General features: G+C 43.0%; 1 protein-coding gene across 1 annotated transcript in view; it reads left to right on the top strand.

The window, feature by feature from the left end:
* Positions 1-21,078, top strand: part of TMEM86A (transmembrane protein 86A) — a 34,032-nt gene extending 12,954 nt beyond the window's left edge. Inside the window, exons 2-3 of the mRNA XM_073658217.1 lie at positions 15,560-15,824; positions 18,098-21,078. Of these exons, the coding sequence (XP_073514318.1) occupies positions 15,560-15,824; positions 18,098-18,525 (693 nt within the window). The 3' untranslated portion in view covers positions 18,526-21,078. The remainder of the gene's footprint in view (positions 1-15,559; positions 15,825-18,097) is intronic.
* Positions 21,079-26,962: the final 5,884 nt, after the last annotated feature.

Consider the following 26,962-nt stretch of genomic DNA (forward strand, 5'->3'; position numbering starts at 1 on the left):
GGGAGAGTAGGGGGCGCCACACTCTGAGGTCAGAGTGTACAGAAGGGAGGGTAGGGGGCGCCACACTCTGAGGTCAGAGTGTACAGAAGGAAGGGTAGGGGATGCCGCACTGTGAGGTCAGAGTGTACAGAAGGACGGGTAGGGGGCGCTGTACTGTGAGGTCAGAGTGGGCGGCAGTTTTATTTTTATATAGTACTTCTCCATTGACGTGAGTTATTCAGGTAACGAGGGATATCGGACACAGAACTGTCCATCTATTCTAGACACCATTATAAAGATCCCGTCCTCCGGAGGTAAAGACTCCGACCAATGACGTGATTTACTTTATGACTAATGCCATTACAGACAGTAGATAACCGCATGCTACACAGGAGGATTATAAAATAAAGGGCAGTCACAGCCGCTGCCACTGGAAATGTACGGTGCAATCTGGTACGATGACTCCTCTCCTTTAAGAAGCCTTAAACAACCCTATAAATCCATCAGTTATCCGGATGTGATTTTCCTATGTCAGGATGAGATTATGGGTATCAGACAGGGGATAATGTCTGCGACCTGTAGCCCTGTAATACACGGTCTAATGATACAAGTGACTGTAATGACTCATCCTATTGCTGGAGAGATTTGGAAGCAGATTCCACAGTGATGTGTCTGTTATGTGGGCAAAGCTGGTATCTGCCATTGTCACATCACGTCCCCAGGGCCAGCTCCAGGTATATCTGGGCACTTGGGTGACAGTCCCAGTGGGCACCTCCTTTGCTTTCGATTTTTCCTTCTTGCCTTCCAAAAGTTATATCTTTTTATTTTTCTGACTCGCCCCCTGGGCCGTGGGGCACTCGAGACCGGGCTTCTGTACGATGCTGGGGGTAGTAGTGGCAACCCGATCCCGTGGCTCAGGGCGGTCAGACCAAATACTGTGGCAGTCTATTTATAGATTTGTGAATGTCCGACTACGCCACCTGTGGATTGCGGTCAGAGATAACCGCCGCTGCGAGGCAGACCGCTGAGGCTGGTGTTGGTGTGCAGCACAGGGGTAGGATAACTCCCCAATGGAAGAGTGTAGCCTCAGGACAGAGTATGGGGATGCTGGGGGTGATGGTGCAGGCGCAGCAGAAATCACACAGAGTCCAATGATGCAGTCCAGGGTCTTTTACTCACAGTTGTTATCCAAGTCACTTCAGTCAGCAAGGACTGCCCGAGCCGTGCTGCGTCCACCAGGTGAGGAGCTCGGTCAACCCCCAGGCAATTCAGGAGTATGGCACAGGACCCCCTTCTGTCCTTTCTCTGGCCTCTCGTGCCCCACCAGTGTCCTGACTTCTGTCTGGCTACCGCGGACCGTGTCGGGTAAGCGTTGGCCTTCACTTCCCGCTATCCTATATGGTGCCTTCCTAGCAGGTTTGGCGGGGGGGGGGGGTCGCACCAATAAATGGTCACAACCTCCGGTTCTTGGCTGAGGGTAGATTCGCCTCCACCAACTTAGGGATCCGGTACCTTTCCGCAGCCTGACCCTTTCACCCGGTATAATTGGGTATGCAACGGTTGCTGACCGTTCTGCACTCTTAGGGTCCCTTCTGCCTTCTTGTTTCTGGAGCCCTTCCACTCCTCTGTCTCTTCTCCTTCCTTCTCCTTCTTCTCTTCTCCTCTCTGGCCCCGGCCTTCTCTCTAGGCCTGCCTCGTGGAGCTGAGCTCAGGCTGAGCCGCGGCTCCCTGTCAGCTCTGACTGAACTACTTCTCTCCACTCCACTCCTCGACTTAAGATGGCTCCCACCTTTTATCTACTTCTCTGTGTCTGAGCTCAGGTGACCTGCACCCAATGAGCTCCTTCCTATGCTCCAGAAACCGTCCCCTTTCTGCTCCTACACTGCTGGGTTCTCTCCCCCCTCCCCACTCCAGCCAGGGACATGGTCAGTTGTGCCCGCATCTGGGAGCACCATCGAGCTGTCCACCGGAAATGGGGAGTGTATGTGTGCAGCTAACTGATCCCTGGTCCACACACCATCCTTACCTGGGAGTGGAATATCACACCTCTGGATGAGGTGCAATACCCCTGTAGCAACCGAACCCTCGGGGCGCTACATTTCCATCAATAGAGATGCTCGTATCTGGGTTTATTATTTGCTGTATGAGCTGTCATTTTTTATTGGCACAATTTTTGGATCTATACGACTTTCTAATCTTTTTTTTTATTGTATTCTTTTGAGAAGCAAAGTGACCAACTTTTGGGGTAAATATTATATTTTATTCGAACAGTTAACAAATACATTTTATTTTACTTTCTCTTAGATTTTATTTATGTTATGGGAAAAGGAAGTGGGTGATGTGAACTTTTTATATTTGTATATAATTTATTCTCCTGTAGCCATTTTTTTGTTCGGGAAAAAATATGTATTGCTCCATCCCCCCAAATATATAGTTAGCGCCTGGATTCAATATTTTGGGGGTGTATACACTTTACTAGTCTGCTCAGCAGGACAAATATCAGTCTGTGCTTCTGCAGATGGACGCAGGTGAGTTCTTCTCTAGTATTAGAATGGGTCCAACTTCAGGAGGAGGTTACAGTCCTGTAGTAATAATGTAGAGATACGGCTCATTACAGACACCAGGCGCCATAATTTTTTTTATAGCTCCAGAATTCTGCTGCTGCACTTTCTGTGCTGTTACTGGTAATATAGAGGAAGTGACTGAATATTCCTACTGCACGTGTGAGCTGTCCAATGGGGGAGGGGGAACTATAAAACAGCATTGATTGAATAATCACTGTGACAGCTACAGTATATGGTGAAAAGTATGTGCCCCCTCCACATCCCTCTTCCAGGAACTTTTCTGACCTCCCATTCTACATCCATAGACATTAATATGGAGTCTTCCCATCTGCAGATAAAACGGCTCCCACTTTTCTAGGAAGGATTGCTATAGGATTTTGGAGGCGTCTGTGGGAATTTTTGCCCCTCCATCCAGAAGAGCATTTGTGAGGTCAGACCCTGATGTTGGGGGGAGGCTGGGCTCACAATCTCTGTTCTTGGATGGGTTGGGGTCCGGGCTCTGTGCGGCCAGTCAAGTCCCAAACTCCTCCCTCCATGTCTGTATGGAGCTTGTGCACTGGGCATAGTCATGGGTAGCAGAAAAGGGTCTTCCCAAACTGTTTGTTATGATCTGCAACATGAACTAAGGAAAGATAGGGGAAAGCTGTCCCTACAGTAAGGCTAAGCTGAATCCCTACGATGTAGCGGGCTGACTGTTCCTAGCGAACAAACCCGCCTTAGTCCTCGGCTAGTCTGAACAAAGACCTATAGCATAACGTTAGGAGTCCCTAAAAGAACTAAGGACTGGGACAAAAATGGGACACCTCCTAAACAGAAAAGTAGTTGCAGAACACAAAAAGACAAACTGACAAAAAGGTACTAGAGGTCCCAGAAGGCCTAAGCGAACTGACAGAGAAAGGCACAGAAGCACCTGGCTAGAGAAACAGTCAAACACTGAAGTCCAGCACAGCCAAAAGGGCGGAGCTGGAATATAAAGGCAGATGGTCACGTGACCGCAAAACACAAGATGGAAAAAACAAACAGGAGGGTTCTAACAGTACCCCCTCTTTTATGAGGATCCTCCGGATCCTCCAGGCCTATCCGGAAACCTCCTGTGGAAAGCTTTAACAAGCCTAGGAGCAGAGACATCATCCGTCCTTACCCAGGAGTTATCTTCGGGACTGAAACCCTTCCAGGAGACAAGATACTGTAATTTTCCTCTATGCCATCTAGAATTCAAGATAAGAGAAATTTCATATTCGCCGTCTTCCACCACAGGAGGAACTGTGACAGTGGCGTCCCTATCTGATACATCAGCCTTTTTCAACAAGGAAACATGAAACACAGGATTATTCTTCCAGGAAGTAGGGACACCCAACCTAACAGCAGACGGGTTAACAACCTGAAGCACTTTAAATGGACCCACAAACTTAGGACCCAGTTTTTTAGAGGGAATCCTCAACCGCAGGTTCTTTGAGGACAACCAAACCATGTCACCCACAGTAAACAAAACCTCCTTACGTTTCCTGTCAAAATACTTCTTGGACTTCTTGTTAGCCTCTTGAAGGTTGCAACGTACATTAGTTCAAACTCTCTCCAAATCACCGGAAAAATTCTCCTCCGGCACCGCCGACCCCAATTTGGTGAACGAACCAAAAGACAGATGTCTTCTCAGTACAACAAAAAAAAGGAGAACACCCAGCAGAGGAGGATGTATGATTGTTAAGAGCAAATTCTGCTAGAGGCAGAAACTCAGACCACACCTCTTGATTGTCTGCCACAAAATAGCGCAAAAACTGTTCAACATCCTGGTTCTTTCTTTAAGTCTGTCCATTAGACTCAGGATGATACCCAGACAAAAATGACAAATGGACTCCCAACCTGTCACAAAAAGCACGCCAAAAGTGAGCCACAAACTGAGATCCTCGATCAGAAACAATATCCGTGGGAACGCCATGAAGCTTGACAATCTCCTTAACAAACACCTTAGCGAGTGTCTTGGCACAGGGCAACTTAATGAATGGAACCAAATGACACATCTTACTAAAACGGTCCACGACCACCCAGGTGACAGTAAAACCCTCGGACACAGGAAGATCAGTAATAAAATCCATAGTGAGATGCGTCCAGGCGCACTAGGAACCTCCAGAGGGAAAAGCAACCCCGCAGCAGGAGTATGTGAAGCCTTTGACCTAGCACACACAGTACACTGACGCACCCACTTGATGACTTCCTTCTGCCATCCAGGCCACCAAAAACTGCGACTGATAAGTCTCTTAGTCTCCGAAATTCCTGGATGACCTGCCAACCGAGACTCATGACACTCCACAAACAAATCTCTCCTAAAGGCTCTAGGCACAAACAACCTCTCATGGGGAGTGTTAGATGGAGCATCATCTTGAGCTTTCAGAATCCCAATCTCCAAAACAGAGTCCAATGCCGCCACCACAACTCCTTTCTGTAAAATGCTCTCCTCCTCGGCACCGACCGTAGGAGAGAAGCTGCGAGATAAAGCATCGGCTTTAACATTCTTAGTGCCAGGGATATACAATACAGACCAAAAGTTTGGACACACCTTCTCATTTAAAGATTTTTCTGTATTTTCATGACTATGAAAATTGTACATTCACACTGAAGGCATCAAAGCTATGAATTAACACATGTGGAATTATATACTTAACAAAAAAGTGTGAAACAACTGAAAATATGTCTTATATTCTAGGTTCTTCAAAGTAGCCACCTTTTGCTTTGATGACTGCTTTGCACACTCTTGGCATTCTCTTGATGAGCTTCAAGAGGTAGTCACCGGAAATGGTCTTCCAACAATCTTGAAGGAGTTCCCAGAGATGCTTAGCACTTGTTGGCCCTTTTGCCTTCACTCTGCGGTCCAGCTCACCCCAAACCATCTCGATTGGGTTCAGGTCTGGTGACTGTGGAGGCCAGGTCATCTGGCGTAGCACCCCATCACTCTCCTTCTTGGTAAAATAGCCCTTACACAGCCTGGAGGTGTGTTTGGGGTCATCGTCCTGTTGAAAAATAAATGATGGTCCAACTAAATACAAACCGGATGGAATAGCATGCCGCTGCAAGATGCTGTGGAAGCCATTCTGGTTCAGTATGCGTTCAGTTTTGAATAAATCCCCAACAGTGTCACCAGCAAAGCACCCCCACACCATCACACCTCCTCCTCCATGCTTCACGGTGGGAACCAGGCATGTAGAGTCCATCCGTTCACCTTTTCTGCGTCGCACAAAGACACGGTGGTTGGAAAAAAAGATCTCAAATTTGGACTCATCAGACCAAAGCACAGATTTCCACTGGTCTGATGTCCATTCCTTGTGTTCTTTAGCCCAAAAAATTCTCTTCTGCTTGTCGTCTGTCCTTAGCAGTGGTTTACTAGCAGCTATTTTACCATGAAGGCCTGCTGCACAAAGTCTCCTCTTAACAGTTGTTGTAGAGATGTGTCTGCAGCTAGAACTTTGTGTGGCATTGACCTGGTCTCTAATCTGAGCTGCTGTTAACCTGCGATTTCTGAGGCTGGTGACTTGGATAAACTTATTCTCAGAAGCAGAGGTGACTCTTGGTCTTCCTTTCCTGGGGCGGTCCTCATGTGAGCCAGTTTCTTTGTAGCACTTGATGGTTTTTGCAACTGCACTTGGGGACACTTTCAAAGTTTTCCCAATTTTACGGACTGACTGACCTTCATTTCTTAAAGTAATGATGGCCACTCATTTTTCTTTACTTAGCTGTTTTTTTCTTGCCATAATACAAATTCTAACAGTCTATTCAGTAGGACTATCAGCTGTGTATCCACCTGACTTCTGCTCAACACAACTGATGGTCCCAAACCCATTTATAAGGCAAGAAATCCCACTTATTAAACCTGACAGGGCACACCTGTGAAGTGAAAAACATTTCCGGTGACTACCTCTTGAAGCTCATCAAGAGAATGCCAAGAGTGTGCAAAGGAGTCATCAAAGGAAAAGGTGGCTACTTTGAAGAACCTAGAATATAAGACATATTTTCAGTTGTTTCACACTTTTTTGTTAAGTATATAATTCCACATGTGTTAATTCATAGTTTTGATGCCTTCAGTGTGAATGTACAATTTTCATAGTCATGAAAATACGGAAAAATCTTTAAATGAGAAGGTGTGTCCAAACTTTTGGTCTGTACTATAGGTAACAGAAAAATAAAATCGAGAAAAAAAAAGTGCCCACCTAGCTTGACGGGCATTCAAGCGCTTGGCGGAATCCAGATAGATCAAATTCTTATGATCTGTGAAAACCTGAATAGGAAATCTAGCGCCTTCCAAAAAATGACGCCAGTGTTCAAACGCGAGTTTAATAGCCAGCAACTCCCAATTTCCAACATCATAATTCAGTTCGGTTTCCGAAATTTTTTTCTAAAAGAAGGCACAAGGATGTACTCCACCCTTGTTCTCCTGAGACAAAACTGCTCCGACCCCCACCGATGAAGCATCGACCTCGACCAAAAAAGGCTTGGTCTCATTAGGCTGCATAAGGATAAAGGATAGGGGCACAACTGAACCTCTCTTTGAGATACTCAAACGCTTCAATGGCCTCAGTAGTCCCCTGGACTGTATTCGCACCTTTCCTGGTGAGATCGGTCAGAGGCTTATCAATTCTAGAAAACTTCTTAATGAATTTCCTGTAATAATTCGCAAAACCCAAAAATCTCTGTATAGATTTCAAACCAATAGGCCTAGGCCGTTCCTGCACAGCCTGAACCTTCACAGGGTCCATCTTATAGCCCTCGCTGGAGACAATGTAGCCCAAAAAACTAATTTTCTGCACAGTGAACTCGCATTCTCCAGCTTAGCAAAGAGTGAATTATCACTCAATAACTGCAAAACTTCATGTACACTCTGCCAATGGGACTCCAGATCTGGCGAATAAATCAAAATGTCATCCAAATGCACAACCACATTCTTACCAATCAAAGGTCTCAGGATGTCATTAATAAGGTTCTGAAAAAATGCAGGTGCATTGGTAAGACAAAAAGGCATCACCAGATTCTCAAAATGACCTACCGGAGTGTTAAAAGCAGTTTTCCATTCATCACCCTCCTTCATTCGTAACAAATTGTATGCCCCCCGGAGATCGATTTTGGAGAACCACTTGGCTCCCACCAACTGGTTAAACAAGTCAGGAATTAACGGCAATGGGTAGGAATTGCGTACGGTAATCTTATTAATTTCACGAAAATCCAGACATGGACGTAAACACTCGTCCTTTTTTTTAACAAAGAAAAATCCAACTGCCACAGGCGACTTAGAAGGTCTAATGTGACCAGCAGCCAGGCTAGTCTCTATGTACTCCTACAAGGCCTTTCTTTCAGGGATAGTTAGATTAAACAAGCGACTCTTGAGAAGAGTAGCTCCCGGAACAAACTCAATGGCGCAATCATAATCCCTATGAGGAGGTAAAACTTGCGACTCCTCCTCCGAAAAAACCCTCCAAAAATCCTGAATAGGTACAGGTAATTGCCCTTTTTGCACAGCCGCAATGCGACCATTACAACATTTATCATAGCACTTCGGACTCCAAGACTTAATCACATTAGTAGACCAGTCCAGTAAAGGATTGTGCAGTTTTAACCAAGGCAATCCTAGAACAACCGGAGAGGGTAAATTAATGCAACCAAGTCCAAAATTTCTTGGTGAACACCATTGTAGTGAGGGGAAATGCAGCAGTCTTGTGAGTAATACATTTCAAGGGAGTGTTATCAATTGCAATCACAGAAATAGGTGATGACAAAGGTTTGGATTTCAATTTAAGGTTTTCCAAAAACACTTTATCAAATCACATTAAGTGTTGAACCACAATCCACAAATACCTGAAATTCAATCAAATCTCCCTGCAGAGTAGTACTCCCAGAAAGAAATACTCCTGCAGAGCGTAAACAAGCTATACGGGCGTAACTGACCTTTTTTTTTTTTTTTACTTAAACGACACTCACAATACTTAATCAAATGGTCCGCTTTACCACAATAAAGACACAATCCCTCGGCGAACCTCCGGTCTCTTTCCTAAGAGCAGAGTGACATCGCCCCAACCTCCATCGTTTCTCTGGGGACTCGATTTTCTTGGGACTAGGAACTGACATTACAGGAGTCTTTACCTCATTCAGCCTGCACCTCAGCCTCCTGTCCACGCGAACTGCTAATTGCATGGCATCCTGCAGAGTCTCAGGTGCAGGGAATGCAATTAGCAGATCCTTAACCTTTTCACTTAGACCAGCAAGAAATAAACATCTCAGCGCAGAATCATTCCATTTAACTTCTGAGGCCCATCTCCTGAAATGTGTGCAATAATTTTCAACATCACTTGACCCCTGATTCAAACGCCTGAGTTCTGCCTAAGCAGATGAGATTTGATCAGGATCATCATATAACAGCCCCATAGCAGAAAAAAAATCTTCAACAGACCTTAAACACGGATCATTAGGTTGGAGAGAAAAGGCCCACCCTTGTGACTCATTGCGCAAAAGTGACATAATAAACCAATGCGCTGTGATTCATTTCCAGAGGACCTTGGTCTCAAACGAAAATATAACAAACAGGCATGTTTAAAGGAAAAAAAATGTTGCTGTTTACCATAAAAAAAAACATCAGGCAGTCCTACCTTGGGTTCGACAAAATGCGCTCCAGAACAGCTACTCACGTGTTGCTGAAGCTCAGCCACCTCCAGAGACAATCCATGCAGACGTTGAGCCAAATCCTGGACGGAAACCATACTGTTCCCCGAATTTGTTTCCTTTTAGTTTTTTGGGCTGGACTTACTGTTATGATCTGCAACATGAACTAAGGAAAGATAGGGGAAAGCTATCCCTACAGTAAGACTAAGCTAAAATCCTACGATGTAGCAGGCTGCCTGTTCCTAGCAAACAGAACCGCCTTAGTCCTCGGCTAGTCTGAACGAAGACCTATAGCATTAAGGGAGGGGTCCCTAAAAGAACTAAGGACTGGGACAAAAATGGGACACCTCCTAAACAGAAAAGTAGTTGCAGAACACAAAAAGACAAACTGACAAAGTACTAGAGGTCCCAGAAGGACCAAGCGAACTGACAGAGAAAGGCACAGAAGCACCTGGCTAGAGAAACAGTCAAACACTGAAGTCCAGCACAGCCAAAAGGGCGGAGCTGGAATATAAAGGCAGATGGTCACGTGACCGCAAAACACAAGATGGAAAAAACAAACAGGAGGGTTCTAACACTGTTCCCACAAAGCTGGAAACTACAATTGTCCACAATGTCTTGTGCTGAAGAATAATATAGCCCTTCACTGGAGATAAGAGGCCGAGGCCGCCCCTGATAACGGCCCATAGCGTTATCATCCTCCACCATCTGTACTGCGGCACAGATACAAGTAGAGAAGTGCGATCCGTTCCTGCACAGAACTCGTCTCCTCCAGAGTCCAGTGGTGGCAGCTTTACACCACTCCATCCGACGCTCCGCATTGTGCTTGGTGATGTACGGCTGCATGCAGCTGCTCGATAAGGAATCTCCCGGCGGGGGTGCAGTGATTGTGCTGATACCAACGGAGGTCTGGACTCTGCAGTTATGGAGTCAGCAGAGCGGTGGTGACTTTTATGCCCTCTGCTCCTCAGCAGTCCGAGGTTAATGGGACTGAATGAGAAACCTAAATTCCATATTTAAGACTATTCTCCATATAATGTACTGTGTCAATGATTGGGGACACTGAGTCTTTAGATGTGGAGGGAGGCTGTGACTATCTCTCTTATGAGGCCACTGTGCAGTAATAGAGAAATTTACGGTTGTCACTGATATGGTGGCACTGTGGTGTTATATGGGAACTGTGGTTGTCACTAATATGTAGCACTGCCACTGTCATTATGGAGGCGCTATGTTCACCATTAGGAGGCTCTGTCTTCGGCCCCATTATGGGATGTTGATAGCTGTTATGGGGCATATTGGCTTTCATGTGGTTGTTACCGAGCCTATCTTCAGGCTGGATGTGGAGAAGAGCTATTACAATGGAGGGGGAGGCACGATTCCTCTGCACTTACAGGATTCCAAGTTACTTGTGAGTTTTGCAGCCAGCAGCACTATCATAGGAAGTAGCCTGCCTCTCCCCCAGTTGCAGTGCCACCACCAGCTGTGACCTGGCACCAGTTATAGTTGTTTGAGCTCAGTAAACTGGTTATGCTTATCTGGAGGAAACTTCGGGAGCCTGGATTATGTCCAGATGGGTTAAACTGTTCATATTAGTAAAGCAATTAGACATTCTTTATGTCAAATGACTTCTTATTAGTTAGTACCCTTTGCCCCATTTTTTGTTTTATTTTTTTGCCCCTTTGTCGGAGTCTCACAGCAGCACAGAGTATTCCAGATAAGTTGATCTTGAAGAAATTTTAAAGCTTTATATAAATAGTTTAATAATTGTATAAAAAAAAAAAGTTCTGAAGCGTTTTAACTCTTATATTGGGCCATATTCACTTTTTTCACTTATTGTCTTTTATACGTTGATATTTTTTTGTGCCAAATTCTTCAAAATGGAGCATGTGCTTCATGAAAAAATGCGCTTTATTTTTGTCATGAACTTTTTCTGCTACTTTTTAGCACAAAAAGTTGCATGTTCCACAACAATGTTGCAAACGGCGTCCATGGTTTCCATAAAGAACTTCACATTTTGTACACAAAATCCCTCCCGCAGGGGAACTGAAATGCATTTGCGCAAAAGTTTTCAAACTTTTAAAAAGTTGATGAATCCGTCAAACGTCTGGAAACTAATGGAAAACATAAAGTAAATACCAGGCGGACACATATAAAATAGACTAAAAAGACACAAATTAAAAGACAAATTAGGCGCAAATAAAAAATAAGTGAAAAACTCCAAAAACTAGACCAAAAAAGGCGCAAATGCAATAATGAATTGGGCCCATTGTGTTCCAATTCCTCATTTATTTTTCTGTCAGTAAATGGTAACCCTTGTAAAATACAATGGTTGGACATCTGTCCTGACCTACTTCTGCTCAGCATTGGCCACATTTAACAAATCTGATATATTTTATCAGTGCAGCAAGGATGTAACAAATAAATCAGCACAGGAGACAGATGAAGATGAAGATAATCATGTGTATAACTCGTAGAGATTTGTCTAGACTCGGTCTAGTTGTACTTTTTTTTAGCCCCTGATTTCAAAAAATAATATTCCCATTCACTGACAGAAAGCAGATATCTTAAAAATGCTAAGAGATTGAAACACAACATTATTAAAAAGTTGCAGAACTTTGCATAGTACACTGACTTACAGCACATTGCCTGGCCAGGTACATGTATATGGTTCTGTCCAAACCTCACCCATTTTCTTGTAAGTTCCTGCTCCTCCCTTTCCCAGTTCTGAGAACTTATCCTGTCCAGTGGCAACTGGGATGTTTTATATGAACAAATGGCTTATGGGACCAGCTGTGAAGGCGCTCAGTGACTTTATAAACTAATGTCGGGAGGATTAGAGCAGATGGAATGTTAAGTATCAGAATCCCAGAAGCAAAGAATGAAAAAAAAAGAAATAAAAGGCTCATTACACCCGACGAGAATCTAAAAATAGATTAATATAGGCCGACAGAATGGCTGAGGGTCTGCAATCTATGAGGAAAGGACCTTAACTTGTATAAGTGTCTGGGGTTTTGGGCTCTGCTAGATGCACAAGTGTTACGCACCTGTCTCTGATCCAGGCTTTGCTTCCCTCTCCCCGGTTCGCAGAACTCTGTTGTGCTTCACGTCGGGCTTTGCAGTTGCCCCGGCATGACCCTATGTGACCATCTGCATGGGCCTATATAAGGCCTAACAAGACACACACCTGTCTCTTGGTATTAAGACTTTCTAGTTGCTCTGGAGTTCTGTCTGCTACCAGTTCACAGTCTTCCAGAACCTGTGCTACATATCCAAATGTGGCTTCCAGGCCCTCTGCTACCTGTTCCCGGTCTTCCAGGACCTCTGCTACATGTCCGTTGCAGCTTCCAGGACCTCTGCTACGTGCGACTCCAGGACGTCTTCTGTCAGTCTGCGGCTTCCAGTACTTCTGCTACCTTTTCCTGGTCTCTCAGAACTTCCTGTACATGTCCTCCTGCGGCTTCCAGTACTTCTGCTACCTTTTCCTGGTTTCTCAGAACTTCCTCTACATGTCCGCCTGCAGCTTCCAGGACCTCTGCTACGTGCTCCTGGTCTTCCAGAACTTACTCTACATGTCCGCCTGAGGCTTCTAGGACATCTCCTGTCTGCCTGCTCCTTCCTGTCCTCTGCTACCTGTTCCTGGTCATCCAGGACCTCTATGTTTCAGCCTGCAGCTTCCAGATGTCTTCTGTTTGCCTGCAGCTTCCATTACCTCTGCTACTTGTTCCTGGTCTTCCAGGACCTTTGCTATGTGTCACCCTGCAGATTCCAGATGTCTCCTGTCTGCCTGCGGCATACAGAACCTCTGCTACCTGTTCCCAGTCTTCTACGACTTCGGGCTACTTGGTACCAGTCTTCCAGGACCTCTGGTACTTGTTTCAGGACTCCTGTCTGTCTGCGGTCTCCAGCACCTCTGCTGTTTCCCACGTGCCTCACCTGCTGCACTGACTCCCATGTGCCCACCCAGACCTTAGGCTTTCAGGATCCACTTCACTTAGTGAGCTTAACAACAAGGTTGTGTGGCGGTGTATGGAATCGCTGCCGTTCCCTGCTATTGTATATGCTTCCATATGTCATCTGATGGAAAATGTCACTGATTGCCACCCTATTATGGCTTCATAAAGGTTGGGTTGAATTCAGGTGGCATAGTCCCTTATGTGAATGGAGCAGTACTGAGCATGGGCAACCACCACTCGTATAGCCAGAGAATGGAGCAGTGGTTGCACATGCTCAGTACTGCTCTGATCACACTGAGGCCTCTGTGGAGGTCGCAGTAGTCGGACCCCGACATTATACATTTATCATCTATCCTATGAATTGATAAGAAATATTGTTTTTAGGACAACCCTTTTAATTCAACAAAGATATCACAAATTGATAAATATGGAGCATGATAAATTTGATGCCGCTCAGCATGCACCACAGACACATCTTTATTTCCTGACGCACCTGATGGCTGGTAAACAAATATATGAATATTTCCACTAGATAAATAGCAGAAGTAGCTAATAAATAACCAATTTTATAAACATTTATTTTATTGCATCTAAAAAAATATGAAGTAATCTTACAAATAATCTGCTATCATGTTATGTATACAGCTCCTGCACAGACATCTGTATCTCCATGGATACAGACTACAAACAAACGCTGTGCAGTCTGATCCTACAGTTACGTGTTACTGCCTCCAATCCTCTGCAGACAATAGAAGGGAAGATGATGGAGAAGAGTAACAAATGTATGTTTGTAGTCTGTAACCATGGAGACATATAGGACTGTATAAGTGCTGTATACACAAAACCGTACAAGATTTTTCATCAATGCTGTTTTATAAATTTCTCATTTGTTTATTTTAGATGCATTGTAACAATAAAATGACTGTTTGCAAAGTATCAATACCCTTTAATTATATCACAGATAAATATCCTTCTATTTTAAGGGTAAACTACTATTTAAAGGATGATCATGAGATTATTTTGTGTGTCTTTAATCTCGGGATTAATGTTATTGATGGGAGTCATTATTCCGTGGCATTGGTTTTGGATGCTGCTCTCGATTGACTGCCGCCATTGATTTCAGTAAGTGCGAGTGAGATGCATTATGACATTTGTGTCTATAATCCATTATTAATCACGTCACAGGAAATCTTCCCGAGTGCACGGTCCATCCTGATCCAGCCGGTGACGGAGCCGCCTGCAGTGGGGAGAGACGCGACGCTGTGGCTGCCTTCTGTATCTGATGGGGTCTATAAGTCTGGATGGGCTCTGTCTTTGTGATCAGGATTGTTACATTGGAAATTAGACATATGTATCTATGGTAGAAAAATCAACTTTGCAATTAGTTATCATTAAAAACTTTCTCCTGTGCCTACAGCTCCTATGCAGTCCAATGCATCTCCATGGTAACAGACTACAACCTGACCTGTGTAGTCTGATTCCGCAGTCATTCTCACTGCTGTTATCTGTTCCCTACCATAATATATAATGTATGTTAGGAAGCAGTAGAGGACAGATACAGTAGAAGGGAGTATGACTGCCAGATCAGACTACACAGGTTTGTTTGTAGTCTGTTACCATGGAGATGCACAGGACTGTATAGGAGCTGTAGACCCAAGATACAAAGTTTTTAATGGAAACTATTTGCACAATTGCCTGACCTAGGGAATATATTAATTATGGGAAGTAGAACATGTTTCACCCATCCATTTCAAATGGGCAAAGAGGACATAAAATATGAAGCCCCTGTAATGCCTGAGAGTTACCTAGAGGAAGAAGTAGATCTCCAGCAGCACAAAGTATTTCAGAACAGAAGCATGGCGATCTAATGGGAGGTCAAAGACTAAAAGTTACATGGTGAAAGGAACAGTGCCTGTTAGCGGCACAGAGCATTTTAGGAGAGGAGCGCTCTGTTCTTGTGAGAGGTCACACTGTATGAGTACCATAATAGAAGAAGTAGTGTCTCATCAGCACAGAGTATTTCAGAAAATGCAGATCTTGTCGGAGGTCACAGAAGGAGAGAAGTTTCTTGGTTACACAGAGTATTTCAGGATATAATTTTTGTAGGAGGAAAGTTACATAAGGGAAGGGATAGTGCCTCTCAGCAGCACAGATTATTTCAGGAGATGAGAGGTTTGATATGGGGGAGGGGCACAACTAAAAGTTATATAGTGGAAGGAACAGGGTCCACAACTGCACAGAGTATTTCAGGAAAAGCATGTGCTAATGTTATGGGAGGTGACAGACTAAGCATTACTTAGTGGAAGTAGTAGGGTTCCAGCACAGATTGAAGAGGTTGGAAATTCTTGCACTCCCTTGTTACATCTCTGACCTCTTGAGATATTTGGAATGACGGGAACTTTTTTTTTTTTCTTACTCCCACAGGTCAAGTGTGAGGGCCCGAAGCTGGTCCCGTTCTTCAAGGCCACCTGCGTGTACTTTGTTCTGTGGTTACCGACTTCCAGCCCGTCCTGGTTCAGCGCGCTCATCAAGTGTCTACCTATATTCTGCCTGTGGGTTTTCCTTCTGGCCCACGGGGTCAATTTCCTAGTCAGCCATCGCAGTGCCAAGAGGATCTTTGCAGGATTAATATTCTCAGCGGTGGGAGATGCCTTCCTGATTTGGCAGGAACAGGGTTACTTTGTTCATGGTGAGTGAAGCACGGCAAACGCCTATTGTGCGCAGGACGCGCTGCTCCCGTGACCGCGGTATAATGGTTGTAAGTACGCCGGCCGGGGCAGCAATATCCAAAACCCAACAGGTCGCAGAATGTCAGGTTCTTATTCCACGACTGGTCCCAGAACGCAGCAGTACTTTTTAAAATTTTTTTATAGTTGTTACTTACTGTTATAAAGCAGGTAGATTTTAGGGGATTTTCAAATAGGAGTAATTAATGGGCCCAGGGTGGTGCTAAAATTTAAGAAAAACCTGTAGCTTCTCTTTACTTCTGCAAGGAGACGGCATTACAGAGGAGTAAAGGGATCCGACAAGTGAGTATGTTTTGTTTTTTTATTCCTGCACCCACATGGTCCCATTAATACAATGTTTATTAGTTTTGGACTACTGGCGGACACGGACTGAAGATGCCCCTGTGAAAGAACAATATATGGGCTCCTTGCAGACCAATAGCTCCTCATAATGCACAATTCCACCTTCTTTGGAGGTAGAAGTGGCCCCCTTCCCTCTTGGGCGCCTGTGCGGTTGCGCAGATTGAACCATTGATATGTCCGCGCTTGTTTTGGACATCTCCTATAATAAAGACCTGCACCAAGGTATGCAAAATAGCTCTCCTCCAGGAGGAAGATAGGCGGCTCCTTAGCGCCACCTATTGGAGGTAGCTACCCTATAAGTCAATGTCTGACCCTTTAACGAGTCTTGCTATTTAGCTAAACCAGAATTTTCTCCAAAAGTAAAAGTCATGCACCCACAGGCAGCTGTGTCAGGTGGGTGCTGCCTCTGTCTAATTCATAGTTTTACTCAGGTCATTTAAAGGGGTCTCTGGAAATCATTTGTAAATAATAATGGCTGATCGTCATTTAGCTGAGATTTTATTTTGCGCATGCACCACTCCGGCGCCATTTTCCTGAAGACCGCCACCAGCGAGAGCGCCGCCCACAGCTAAGACCTGGCCAACCCGAAATTCAAATTAATGCAACAGAGGCAGTGGAGGGGCCATGGCTGAGCCCTCTGAGCCGAAGACCCTACCCACAAGTCCCGCCCCGAAGCACGAAGCTCCGAGGAAACCGAAATTTATCATTAAGATTTAACAAAAACCAGGCTGCAGATTTTTAAACTTAAGGTATGTATTAAATCAATATGACTGCGTCATGCTGTCCATACCTTTAGCTTAACATGGACATTCCTACTGACAGGTTTCCATTTAAAGGTGTTGTCCAGAATTACAAAAAACATGGCTGTTTTCTTCCAGGAATAACACTGCACCTGTGCACATTCACTTCCATGGGGCTGAGCTGCAATTCCAGACTCAATCCACAGACAGGTGTGACTCTGTTTTTGGAAGAAAACTAGCCTTGATCTAAACTCCTTTGTAACTCATCCCTCCTGGCAATGTTAACCACTATGGGTCTATTGTGCAGGTGTCGGGTAAATGCAGGTTTACTACAGCATGTATATGGCGGATTTACACTGCACCGTGGCGTCCTGCTTCCCAGCTCGCCGTCGCTCTGTGCAGCGCTGGGAGATTTGCATTGCACATAGCCCTATAGTCTGAAAGCCACAAAGGCCTCATTCACTAGTCTCAGACAGTAAATCCCTTTCTCACGTTTTTTTTTCTTTACCCCTCACCCATCTAGGGATATGAATGGACATTGGGAAATATAATTCTTGGCAGCCTCGTTGCTGCTTCTGTGCTCAGTATTTTATAGACAGAGCGTTTTATAAATCCGCCCCTCCCCCCCAATACATTTCAATACATTTCTCTGTTCTTCTGCAGGGGGTTCAGTATATTTTTCACTATTTTTTTTTTTTTTTTCTCGCGGTACATCAATAAAGATAATGATTTATTCCTGTCTGTGAATGGAAACATTCTTTTACGTCCATCCAAGTGGCACTGGTGCGGGTTTACGTTACCAGAGAGAGGTCTGATGCACCTTAATGAGCCCAAACAATATGGCCTTTTAGCGCATAGGGACTGCCCCGTATAAACCAGAACAGAGAACTATTATAAAAAGGGCCTAGGACTAGGAGGACCACATCTTACATAGTTTCCCATTGATTTGAATGAGCAGCATGCAATACCATGTTTGTCCTGCAGTGGCCGCTGTGTTGCTTCCTTTCTAGATCAGCATCGATCACTTGATTGTCAGCAGGTCCTCATTTATAGAGGTCATGTTCTGTAAAGCTATATTATATCGGTATGATTTTACGTGTAGTTTTAACCCTTTCATCCCTTTCCTTCCCTAGGTTTGCTGATGTTTGCCATTACGCACATCCTATATTCCTCTGCATTCGGAATGAAGCCGCTGGACCTCCGGACCGGTGCCGTGATGGCCTTTGTATCCAGCCTTTTATACTCCTTATTGTACTCTTATCTCTCAGGTCCATTCACCTACTTGGTGGCCGTGTATACTGCTCTCATCGCCTTCATGGCCTGGCGTGCCGTTGCCGGCATGCAACTGTGCAATGACTTATGGACATGGACCAAACTGTCGGGATGCATTGGTTCCATGCTCTTCATAGTGTCTGACCTGACGATTGCGGTCAATAAATTTTGCTTCCCCGTCCCTTGCTCAAGAACCATCATAATGGCGACATATTACGCGGCCCAGATGCTGATTTCCCTCTCGGCCGTGGAGTGCAGGGATGAAGACGATTATAGGAAGAAGAAATAAAGTGAATTATTGACTAACGTGGAAAAGTGGGTAAATTTCACCCCTCCGGGAGATAAATTAGTCTCCAGTGCATTGATCATGATTTTACTTCTTTGAAGCAGTGACGTCTGCGTCGCTGGTTGCCCTTTAAATATGGTTTTATGGTCAATGTGGCTACAATGACAATAGCCAGTGGTGGTCCACGAGAAGGTCCCACTCTTCTTTGTATTGCTTAAGGCTGGGTTTATGCTTCTCGACACTATGTCCCGTATTTCATGCACATCTTCTACCGTATAATATGTATTCCAGAGGGGTGCCGTGTCCAGGACACCCTCCTCGCTGTGTACAGGATTTACCCGCTGTATATTTATACTGGATAAGTATTGATCTGACTCCTCGGTCAGTCCTGGTTAGATCCTAGCTTGGGACCGATCTGCTCTATGACCACTACATAGAACAATCTGGTGCTGTTATGGGCCATTTCGTAGATTTTCAGATGTAGCTCATGAGTCAGAACCTGCCGGCTCTTGTGCGGGGGATATTGGTGGTTGTCCTACGGCGTTCATTAGAAGATCGACGTGGTCACTATGTACCTGGATCTGTTTGGAATTCTAGCCATTGATTTGGTGGCTCCTTGGGTTATGGGACTAATAGTAACATCATGCCCTGCTGGTGCCACATATGCTAGAAAAGCTCAAGTCCAAAATCCAGGCAACGACAATGTCCCAGACCGTTTACTGACACTTTAATGGCAGCAATCCGGACTTAGTGAACTTTCTGGGGAGAGGGATGGTTTTTTAAGCAATGCCGTTGTAGAGCACATCCTATAGAAGAAATGCCCCTATGATAAATCTTCCTGGATGCATCTCGTCTACAGAACCACTACTGACTACCTACTCCCTCACTCCCCTTAAAGGGCAATTCCAGTCAAGGAAAATTTGCCTAAGTGTTTGGGTCAATATGGCTTATCATTCTGTATAGATTCTTGTCCATAGGGGGCAGTATTACACCAGTGCTGACTGAGTAAGGATATTCAGTTTCTCGGGACGTTTTATTGATTTTGACATTGCTCTTCAGCAATACAGAAAACATAAACTCCAGCTGGGGAGGACATTTATAATAAAAAAAAATAATATTTATTAAACTTTTTTTCTTTATTACATTACCATTTGACTTAAAGGGCTTTTATATTGATGGTAATCAATATCAGATCGGTGGGAGCGCGACACTCGGCACCCTGCCGATTAGCTGTTCCCAATGCCGGAGGCTGAATGTGATCCATTGTGGAGCGGAACAGCATGGCTCCGCCATCTGTATAATGGCTGCAACCGGGTACTGCACATCCGCTCCTAATCGAATGAATGGGAGTGGATCTGCAGTACCTCTCTGTGGCCACTATACAGTTGGAGCAGTGCTGTTCGGCTCCGCAACTGATCACATCCGGCAGAAACTGCCAGATGCCGGGTGTTGCACTCCCACCGATCTGCTATTGATGACTTCTCCTAAGGATAGCCTATCAATATAAAAGTACTAGACAGCCCCTTTAACAATATTTATTGCAGCGTTACTGTTAATACTAAAAGTGTTTGCTTCCGGAAATAGCACCACACCTGTCCACAGGTGGTATTGCTGAGTGCAAAACCAAACACAACTTGTAGACCAATGCGGCTTTGTTTTTGGAAGAAAGCTGCCATGTTTTTATAATCCTGAACTACCCCTTTAAGACTGGAATTGCTTTTTAAAGGACTACTACCATCGTAACGATATGGTCATCAATATCAAGACGATAGGTCATCAATATTAAATTATTGGACAACCCCTTTAATATGCAATTTTCCCTTTAATTATGCATGCAAATTAGAGAAAACAATCTCTTTAGTGTCACCTAGAGGTAATTTGTATACTTTTTGTTTTCATTGTACATTGCCAATAAGACAGCATATACTGCTGGTTTTATAAGGAGAGGCCCCTTATATATGAAAATTACTAGAGATTAAAGTCTCTTTTAATTCTTCCACCCACGGATTGAGATATTGAAAAAATGTTGACATTTTTGGTGTTTCAACCTCAAAATCTTTTTTTTTTTATCCGTGCTTTTCACAGCAAAAACTGTGAGCACTAAAAAAAATAAAAGTAGGTGACCAGTTATATATATATAGGTCCAGTATATATTTTTTAGACTTTAGTGTTTATAAGAGATTTTTTTGGTGCAATAATTTTTTGTTTCTTTTGTGTCTGGAGAATTATTCTTTCATGTTATGAGTAGATCTCTCTTTTTTTTTAGTTGTTTTTCTGTAGAACTGTGAATTGTAAACGAAAAGTGGAAAATTGCATTAAATAATATCCGATCCGGCCTATCGGTTCGGACACTTATAGCGTAAATGTATGAAGCAAAGTGGATGTCTGCAGTAACCAATGTATCGCTCTGTTTATTGAGTTTTACATGCAGAGTAATTAATAGCATAATTCCACTTAAAAAAACAACAACTTTAAAGGTATAAAATTACATAAACAGTTGAATAACTTTGTATATAATTTATTTTATTGTTTTTGTACCAGTTTTGTTTTATTTTGCATTCACCTTCATAGCTGTTTTCAGAATGCTTCTAGTTGCCATTGGAAGCAGACAATAGTTTGGCTCCACCCCATTGTCAGACGTGTGAACTAAATTAGCATATTTCTGACTTCCTGACTATCTCAGCTCCCACAATGCATTGAAAAAAACCCCATTAAATTTGAGTTTTTCTTTAGAAATTACTGGAGTTCAGAAAAAAAATCCACAGACTGCCGTTCTGTGCACCAGTGAATGAATTTGGTGAATTTGTCTGCTGCCGTACATTTATAATGAATTTGTTGACCACGCCCCTCATTGAGTAACTCCGCCCACTTTTCTAAAAGTTTCTGAAATTGACAAAACTTTTTCTGCCAAAAACTGCTTGATGAATAATTGGGGCTGTAATGTAACTCAGGATCAGTACAATGGACATTTTATGCAGCTTTTACCTGTGAAAAATTTCAAATTTGTATTGAAAAATGGAGTTGTTCCCATACCTCTCAACCCGTTTTATTTTTTGTTGGATTGTCCTGGGTCATACAGTGGGTCAGAAGTTATATAAATATGCATGAAGGTATAAAGGCTTGGCTTAAAAATGTCCTGGTATGGAGTTCCCCTTTTAATACAATTGTCTTTTTTTTTTTGTAAATAAAGTTGATTGAAACAAGTATTCAGCAGTTACTGTGTAATATGTCCTCACTTCTTATCGGGCCCGTTTACACGGACGACTGTTTGGGCTGCTATCGGCTAGTTTCAATAAACTTTATTCATAAGAAATGGACAACGCTTTCAATTAACTTCAGAATTTTTTACTTATAAGCCAAAATGTTGTACATATTAGTGTTTTATTCGACGACCTGTATTGTACCACTCTCACCTTAGACATCTGGTGCTGGATTTATGTATTAATCTCAAGGGACTGCGTAAACACCCGGGACAATGTTAGCTGTGAAGTCCCAATACATATGGGACAATTAAAAGCACCCACAGAAAAACATGGCTGCTGTATTAAAAAAAAACTGTATTAAAAAAAAACCAAAACAGTGCCACCTATGTACACAGGCTGGGTGTGGTATTGCAAGTCAGCCCAATTTATTTCCATGATACACAACCATAAACATGTGTGGTGTTGAGTCTAAGGGGAAAAAAGGAGCCATGTTTTGTTTTTTTGTTTTTTAATCTGTGCAATCCCTTTAAGATCTTAAAGGGGTTATCTTTATGCAGAGATGGCTTATAAATATCTGACAATTTGCATCCCATTCATACATCGGGTTAAAACATGACGGCTGCCGTAACCGCCCTGCGCTGTCATCATTACTAGAGGATGATAATTGAGAAGTGCTCTCCGCCATAGACGTTGGAAAGTTTCCCAGTCCGGACTGGTTTCTGTTGGGTAGGAGATGTTGCGTTAACTGGATACTGTAGTTTCAGCGAGGTGCAAATAAAAGTTATAAAAAGCCGCCATAAATCCCCTGACTTAAGTAAGGAGCACAGTGCAGGGAGACGCTGTGTCCTCTTTCATCGATTACCCCATAGTTCTCAGATTCACTAACAGCTGACGGACTATTCTGCAGCCGGCGCAGAACACTACATCCTCCGCACATTACAGGCGCCTCTCCTCATTCACCCTCATCGTCTCCTCCTTCTTTCCCCTCATGCGGTAATTTACACCCGGTTTAGCCGCCAACTGGATCCACCCTTTTGTAGGCGGGGTTTGTGTAAACCCCATCCACTTTTGGGATCAGGAAGCTATGCATTTGCCAGGATTGTTTCTGAAAAATCAGGACAGTCCCAGCAAATCCGGAAGAGCTTGCGTACAGCATATTCACATAAAAAATATCCCACTAGTCAGGTATGGACATTTGGATCACTTAAAGGGATTGTCCACCTTTTGGGGGACAATTAGTTTTCTTACATAAATGTGTTTACTTTTGTCCAAAAATCGTTTTTGTAATTGGGTTTTATGTAAAATTGTGCACTGTGAGCCTAATATTGATACTGTGTTGCACTGTCTATTGTTGGCTGTAGAATGGTTTAAATAAGAATCTGTCAGTGAGCTCATTCTGATAGAAACTCTCCCATTGACCTAACTCTCATCTGTCTATTTATGAGATTCTTATTTCTGACCACAGACCACATCAAAGTTGAATGTGTCTGGATACTAGAAATTATTATTTGGCCCCAACTGCATGCATTTAAGTAAAAAAAATAATATATATATTTATATCTTCTTGGAGGTGGACAACCCCTTTTAAAGCTCCAATGCAAATTTTTTACCAGAACTCTCAAATATCTTGTATAATTCATAACACTGGTCTTTTGGGGCTCCGAATACAACCCCAACCCCTGCCAGATTAGTGGGATTTCCAGATTATAGGGATTTGCCCTTTTCATGAGTGTAAAAGAGAAGTAGTCACAGCTCATCCCCTCCCATCACCTAATGGTATTATAATCTTTTTGTAATTTATGGCGAGCGCTGCGATTACACAATGTGATTTGTTATGACATCACGTCCTGTCATTCACTCTAGTTTTCTTTATGTCCATTGATTTTTTTTTTAAATAAAGATTTTCTTTTTTTTTTTTTAGAAAAAAAAATCTAATTAATAATGCCGGCGGAGATACAGAATAAATGTGACCTGTCATCAAAGCTGGCTTTATTGTGACCTCACTTCCGGTCTTGGCTTTTTTTCAAATAAACATTATTTGTAAAAAAAAAATAAAAAAAATCTAATTAATAAAGCCGGCTGGGCTATAGAATAGCCCAGTGTGACTGATGATAATCTCCGTTAATCTTGAGTGTCATATCGGACAGTCTGGTTGCTATGCAAACACGCCCTAGCAACAAGGTGTAAGAGGGCCTTTTTCTATTTGCCTTATTAATCAGATTTTCTATTATGATATTTGAGATCCACTTTATGTTCTAGATGGGAAGTAGCGTGGCTTTATGTCTACAGTCCGCGACGGTTTTCTCCGATTCATACTGTATGACCTTCTCAGGGTTACTATTTTGACTTTACCAATGCCGGACAGACCTGTTGACGTCAGTCCCTTAGATGACGGTGCCCTGGGCTCTGACTTATAGGTCCCGTGATCAATCAATATTTTCTGCTGCTGGGACCAAAACATTTCGAGTTGAACACTCCGTTTTATTCTGTGACAACCAATCTGTGCAATTCCCGAAAGTGTCATTTGTGTCCCGCCACATTTTTTAGGATGCACTACTTCAGGTTTCCGAGCAACCACTTGACTTCCTGTCAGAGTGACCACCATTTTACTACATGCTGGTGGTGACAGGAAGTTCTGTCTGCTATACAATTGACTGCCTTTGCATGCTGCACAGACTTGTTTTAGGCTCCGCCTACTCAGGCAACAGGAACAGGAAGAAATAGTTTTGTGCATTTAGAGGGAATCTTGGGGGCTCAGGACATTTTCCATTTATGTAATCGAAATGATGACTTAGATCATCAGCAATCAGTCTTAATGAGCTATAAGGAAGGGTCCCGTGACCAGATGATACTTCCTTGTCTGGGGTTACCCCCAAATGAAAGAGGCTTATGTGGCGAGTATTTTACCTGCTCTCTCATTGGCCCCTTAGGAGTATTTTTAGTGAGACTCATTTAGGGTGTATTCACACTAAGGTTTTTTTTTTGCTGAGTTGTCAGAGCAGAAACTCCAATCAAAACGTATGAATTTTGAACTCCTCGTGGTAATTGGAGAGTTTTTTTGCTCCAAAAATTCAGCTCCCCCCCCCCCCCAAAAAAAAATCTCATTGTGAACACACCATAGTTAAGATATCTATAATATTTAAGGCCTGAATTTTGTGAGCGGATCTGTTCCAAAAACGCCACAAAAATTGTCTAAAAATGCTTTAAAGAATCTTTCTATTCATGTCAATGTTGATCTGTTTCACTGTTCAAATGTAGATGGTTTAAAAAATAAAGTACAAGTCACTTCTTTTTGGGTGTGTTCACATTGAATTTTACTCAGGAGTTTTTGGAGCAGAAAGTCTCCAAGGGAACGTGCAACACTGAGTCTTTTTGCCGAGTTTTCGGAGCAGAAATTGAGCTGTTTCTGCAGCCAAAACTCCTCAAAAACTTCTTCAATCAAAATTCTTAGTTTTTGAACTCCTGGTCCACTTTTGAATGCCTTCTGCTCCAAAAACTCAGGGTGAATCTACCCTTAAAGCAGATGATGGGGGAAAAAAAATCTCACCAGAAATGGAACATTCGTAAAAAAAACTCATCGTTTTAGGTTGTGTTCACACTGAGTTTTTTTTGCTGAGTTTTCGGAACAGAAACTGAATAGAAACACTCCAAAAATCCACTCAAAACCCATCAAAAACATGGGAGTTTCTGCTCCAAAAACTTGGCAAAAAGACTCTGTGTGAACACACTCTATGATCGCCTCCAAAACCCCCCAACCTAATCAATAACGGGGAGGGGGAACGGGTATGCTTAAATATAATATTTTTTGCCCATTATATTGATAATTTTGCAATTCTAAAACTCTTGCTATACAGTATTTACCCTCAATAATCGAAACATTGCAAGGATTCATATGGATTCGTTCACATTTGAGTTGTTTTGCTGCTGTACTACTAAAAATGTCTGGCAGCGTGCAAAAAAAAAAGGTAAAATTGGAAAATTAGTGGGATATTTTATTCTAATTATAACAAGGTTTGCTTTTATTGAAAATGATTTAGTTGAAATTATGTGAATGTTATGAGTTTCGCATGCGACAGGCATCCTGTCAGCCAGCTATCCTGTCAGCCATCTTGGGTATACATTCATACATTTCCCATATATGGTTATAATAACATTTTCAGCCATGTTGGGACCCCCTAAGCACTTATAACAGCACAAGAAACCAGTGATACCAACGAGGCTTCAGCTATATTTTACCTTACCGATGTCCTCGTGCTCCATCTTTCTGATTATTGCCACACACAAAATGGCCGCCTCCATTGCTTTTCTGAGGGAGCAGCCATGTTTTCGTAATCTCACACACCTCCATTGGATTACTGGGTCTTCTCTTATGATGCTTTTGTATGGATTACACAATAATTTGGGGGTGAAACTTTGTATTAGGGGTGATCTATGGATGGGGGGCAGCACACGAATATCTGAAAATCATAGAAAATACCACAATGACAGACAGTGCCATGTTACTGAGGTGTCACCTGCCGCCGGAGCTGAACTCATGAATGTGATATATCAATGCAAAATATCTAATAAAGATTCCTGATCCGTGTGATTTGTAGTATTGTCGTACCAGGCGTCAACCATGTTGGAGACTCTCAGAAAGCTGTAGAAACTTCTATGGCCGTATTGCTTGTAACCCAGCTTTCCCAGAATCAGACAGGAATAAAAAATAGTCCATAATAGAATTAATCAGTGATGACACCACAGGACATTGACAATTGCCCAATTTCAGGATTTGCCGAGGTGATATCACCCACAACCTGTCCGAATATGCCACCTCCATCCCGACTCTGCGATTGTTGGCAGAGGTCAACATGTCCTTGAATTGTGGCGATAAGGACAGAATTGCACAGTCCAATATGGTTACTTTTATCAAACAGTAACTCTGAAAGGAACACATACTAAGCCTCTATCTAAGAGTGTGTAGAGTTTAGCAAAAACACTTTTTTAACCCCTTCCCATTTTAATTTATTTTAATACTTTTGTTTTTTCTTCCTCTTCTTCCAAAAACCACAAGTTTTTTTTTTTTTTTTCTAATCTTCTGCTCACACAGACATATACAGTTGTGGCCGAAAGTGTTGGCACCCTTGAAATTGTTCCAGAAAATTATTGCGTTACACATATTTTGTTATAAACATTTTTATTTCCTTTGTGTGTATTTGAACAACACAATAAAACAGAGGGGGAAATAAGACAAATTG

Source organism: Phyllobates terribilis, unplaced genomic scaffold (assembly GCF_046119375.1).
Source record: "Phyllobates terribilis strain yellow unplaced genomic scaffold, ASM4611937v1 Scaffold_13__5_contigs__length_258822181, whole genome shotgun sequence".
Taxonomy (NCBI): domain Eukaryota; kingdom Metazoa; phylum Chordata; class Amphibia; order Anura; family Dendrobatidae; genus Phyllobates; species Phyllobates terribilis.